The sequence below is a fragment of the Pygoscelis adeliae genome, unplaced genomic scaffold (genome assembly GCF_000699105.1).
Source record: "Pygoscelis adeliae isolate BGI_AS28 unplaced genomic scaffold, ASM69910v1 Scaffold189, whole genome shotgun sequence".
NCBI lineage: Eukaryota > Metazoa > Chordata > Aves > Sphenisciformes > Spheniscidae > Pygoscelis > Pygoscelis adeliae.
The window spans coordinates 834,828-838,934 of NW_008825543.1; the positions used below are offsets into that span (position 1 = coordinate 834,828).

Sequence of the window (4,107 nt, forward strand, 5' to 3'; positions counted from 1 at the left end):
CAAAAACTGTTTAAAAAGGAGAGTGGTTCCAGTCCAGCACTGGCACAGTCCCGCTCTGTGAGGGGAGGTGTCTGCCCCAGGTTGCCCTGCGGTCCGTGCTGGGGGTCTTGGCTGGTAGCGAAGGCTGGCAGGACCCCATTGCCCAGCAGGTTCAGCCCTGTCTTCACAGGGATGCATGGTGCACTGAGCACCCCAGGACGGAGGCAGGGGGAAAGCAAGCGGCTGCTGCAGGCCAGGGGCAGGCTGAGGGATGCTGGAGCTCCACAGGGCTTCTCTTCCTTTCCCAGGTGGGTTTCCTGCAGAGAAACCCCATGGCAGAGCCTGCCCCTGCCCCAGGAGGGGACAGGCAGCCCCTAAGCGAGAGCCCGTCCCGAGCCCTGTCACACTTGCTGCAGGAGAAGCCTCTCAGCCCCCCTCGCACACGTGAACCGGTGCCCTGGCTCGGCCCCGGCCACGCTGCTGCCCCAGGGCGCCGGTGCAGCATGGCCGGCTGTGCCACTCGTCACCCTGCTCCTCCCAGGTCTCTGCCAGCAGCTCCCAGCCCTGCTCACCTGGTAGCTAATTGCTGAGGTGCAGTGCGTGGAGGTCGGCGGCGAGGCCATCCTCTGCCGGGCTCTCGTCCTCGTAGGGGTAGCCCGTGTAGCCGCCCTCCTCCCTGCAGTACCTGAGGAACCTGCAGGCACAGGGTGAGGGGAGTGTGGGCAGGAGGTGGCAATGGCCTCGCTGCCTGCAATGGCCTCGCTGCCTCTGTAGCGCTGGGCATGGCCAGGCACTGTCCGTAGGCAGCAGGGAAGGGCGGGCAGGTGCTCACGAGCACCGTCTGCGGAGGGGGTCAGGCGCAGCCGGGCAAGGCTCACCTCTGCCAGTGTTGGTCCTTGCTGAGCACGGCCGGGTTACCCACCACGATCAGCAGAGCCTTGGCCCTGGTGATGGCCACGTTGAGCCTCTGAAAGAACAAGAGCGAGGGCTTTACCCTGCAGCAGCACCTCTCAGCCCCCTGCCCAGCCCCACCTAGGTGCAGGCAGCTCCGGTGCAGCACCAAGCACCCGGAGCAGCTCTGCCTGCCTGCGGGGCACCGGAGGGAAGCAGGGGGTGCTGAGGGAGAGGAGCCTGCTCAGGGCAGCACGGTACCTTGGGGTTCTTGAGGAAGCCCAGCCTGAAGGTCTGGTCGAGCTGGAGGTACTCGCTGCAGCTGCGCACGGTGGAGATGAGGATGACGCGTCGCTCCTGGCCCTGGAACTCCTCCACAGAGCCCACCTGGGGCAGGGACAGCAGGTGAGGGGCCAGGGAGCACCCCCGGGTGGGGGCTGGCGGGGCTCCCTCTGCCCGCGGCTCCCAGGACCGTACCTTCAGCAGGCTGATGTCTGGCAGTGTCCGCAGGACAGGGTCCAGGGAGGTGATGGCTTTCCGGATCTTCTCCACCTGGGGGGAGGCACGCAGCACAGTCCAGCTGCCATGGAGCTGTCCCCGTGTGCCAGCCCCAGGGTTGCCCATCTGTCCCAGTGCCCCCTGTCCCCTGGGGAGGTCTCTGCCCGTCCCCTGCCTGCAGAGCGGTGCCCCTCACCTGCTTCCTGTAGGGAGAGATGATGCCGACCTCCTTGGGCGAGACGCTGGGGCAGCCCCCCTTGCCCCGGCTCTGCAGCAGCTTCTTGAGGTACTGGACCAGCACCTCGATCTCAGCCGTGTTGAAGAATGAGGGGCTCTTGGCCTCTCTCTGGTCTTCTCCGCAAACCCCGTGGAAGATGATGGGGAAGCCCTGGGGATGGACAGTATTGGGCTCTGCTCCACCTGTGGTTCAGGGCTCCCCCCGGGCTCCCACCCTGCTGCCCCCCTCACTTTTTTGGGAAGCTCGTCCCAGGCACAATACAGACTCCGGACGTCGAGCTCGTCACTCTCGCAGGCCTTCAGCTCGCTGTCGTAGAAGAGCTCGTTGGGGATCCTGAGGATGGCCTCGTGGGACCTGGCAGAGGCAGCACAGTGTCCAGGGCGCATGCCGCACGGCCCCAGCACCCTCCCGGGCACCGTGCAGCCAGGACAGCAGGTGCGCTCCCATCTCCCGCACCAGCTGGGGCACTACGAGGCTCTGGGGAGCCGGAGCCCGGGGTGTACGCCCAGACCCTGCACCGAGCCACACCCAGCAGAGCAGCCCCATCCCTGCCTGTGCCCGTCCCCGTGCTGGCCCCGTCCCCACCTGTAGTTCCAGAGCAGTTTGGTGACGAACTGTGGGTTGTATCCTCCACTCGACTTCTTGTACAGGGGGTTGTGGAGCATCAGCCTCTCTAGCAGCGAGGTGCCTGCACCCAGTGAGACCCCATGGCTCCCTGCAAGGCTGCTCGGCCCCCAGGTGCCGGCAGCACTCCCACCCCTCTCCCAGCTCACCCAAGCCATGCTCGATGGCCAGCGGTGACCTCAGGACGGGGCCCAGCTGCTGGGGGTCTCCTGCCAGCACCAGCTGCCCCCCGTTGGGGTTGGTCTTCTGGTCCATGGCAGTCAGGAGCCCTGGGCAGAGGGAGAGCTCAGCAGGGCAGGGGGGGTCCCCGGGCCATGCAGAAACGCTGGTCCCCGAGACGGCAGCCGGCCACCACTCACCTGCGATGGCGACCACGCTCTCTGGCTCTACCGCCTGGCCACACTCATCGATGAAGACGTGGGAGAAAAACCCTGGGGGGAAGTTGGCTGATGCCAGCCTGGGGGAGAGGTGGAGTGAGGCTGCCTCAGCATCCCTGCCCTGGCTGTCCATCCTTCCTCCCCTCACCCTCATCCTCCTGCAGAGGATGGGTCCCTCCTGTTGCCCACCCTCCTCCACACCCCCTCCCCACTGCACCCCAGCGGGGCTGCCCTCACAGCCTGGTTGCAAGGTAGCCCCTGGGTCCACCCACTGTGGGTGGTGGGGACAATCCCAGGTCCTCTGACCTTCCCGCTGTCACCAGCGTGGTGATGAGGATCCGGTAGCGCCCCAGGTGCTCCTTGCTCAGGTACACATAGCAGCTCTGCTCATCGTCCCAGTTGCAGCAGGGCTGAAACACAGGGTGTTTGGTGGGATCCTGCTCTCCCCGGGGGCTGCCAGCCCAGATGTGCTGTGGGGTGCCGGGACGGAGGGGCAGGGACCTACCCTGATATCAGCAGGTACCTCCTGGTAGTTCCTGGAGCTGGCGATGAGCCTGTAGACATACCGGGGGGCGATGTCCTTGATGAGGCGCTGACACAGCAGGTCTGTGGCACTGTTGGAAGGGGCACAGGCCAAGATCCGGGCATCCTTGAAGCATGTCCATACCTAGGTGGGAGGAGGGGGCAACGGCACTGAGCCCCATGGGCCGGGGTGGGCAGCGATGCCCAGGGCTGGACCTGGGCACCAGCCACTCACCTGCTTGATGGCTTCCACCACGGTGACTGTCTTGCCAGTCCCAGGGGGGCCGAAGATGAGGTATGGAGCTGGTCTGGACATCCCCGTCACGATGTGCGTCACGGCTCTGCACTGCCCCTCGTTCGCCAGCAGCTTGCGGTCGAACCACCTGCGGGAGCAGAGGCTGAACAGGCCAGTCCCCATCCTCGCCTGTCCCTTCCCACCCTGCAGGCATGGGGACTCACCGGGGCTGGAAGGTGCCTGTGAAGAGGGACTTCTGGCACGAGGCGGAGGGGAAGAGGAGGCTGGACAAGCCGCGCTGCATGGCCAGGGCTGCAGCCCGATGCGGGACCCGCAGCGGCAGCCGGCTGAAGGTGAAGGTCACGTCAAACCTCAGGTTGTTCACAAACTTCTTCTGCAGCCTGTGAAGGAGCAGTGTGAGCAGGGCACAGGGATGCTCCCCCACGCCCTCTCCGGCCCTTTCCAGCCCGCGCCTGGCCTTCAGCACGTCCGAGCGGGACTGCCAGTCCGGCTGGGGCCAGACACCACTCACTTGGAGGAGAAGCCCAGCCTGACCTTCTCCAGCTCCACACCATGCACATAGCCCTTGTACTGGACGAGCGGGGAGCAGTCTCGCTCACTGCTCAGGTGGGCAAAGAGGTGGTCCCCCTTCAGTACGGATGGGCGGTTCTCGGCCACGCCAGGCACCTGTGCTGAACGGCCAGCGTGATGCCGGGGACCCCGGGGGCCCCGGCCCCCCTCCC

At 66.1% G+C, this 4,107-nt stretch overlaps 1 protein-coding gene across 1 annotated transcript in view; it reads right to left on the reverse strand.

The window, feature by feature from the left end:
• Positions 1-208: 208 nt before the first annotated feature.
• MOV10 (Mov10 RISC complex RNA helicase) overlaps positions 209-4,107 on the reverse strand; it is a 6,743-nt gene continuing 2,844 nt past the window's right edge. Inside the window, exons 8-22 of the mRNA XM_009331936.1 lie at positions 3,897-4,051; positions 3,589-3,765; positions 3,365-3,512; positions 3,113-3,274; positions 2,914-3,017; positions 2,590-2,687; positions 2,380-2,499; positions 2,192-2,294; positions 1,837-1,960; positions 1,565-1,756; positions 1,348-1,422; positions 1,132-1,257; positions 858-946; positions 552-673; positions 209-296 (exon numbers count right to left, since the gene is read on the reverse strand). Coding sequence (XP_009330211.1) covers positions 559-673; positions 858-946; positions 1,132-1,257; positions 1,348-1,422; positions 1,565-1,756; positions 1,837-1,960; positions 2,192-2,294; positions 2,380-2,499; positions 2,590-2,687; positions 2,914-3,017; positions 3,113-3,274; positions 3,365-3,512; positions 3,589-3,765; positions 3,897-4,051 — 1,788 coding nt within the window. The 3' untranslated portion in view covers positions 209-296; positions 552-558. The remainder of the gene's footprint in view (positions 297-551; positions 674-857; positions 947-1,131; positions 1,258-1,347; positions 1,423-1,564; positions 1,757-1,836; positions 1,961-2,191; positions 2,295-2,379; positions 2,500-2,589; positions 2,688-2,913; positions 3,018-3,112; positions 3,275-3,364; positions 3,513-3,588; positions 3,766-3,896; positions 4,052-4,107) is intronic.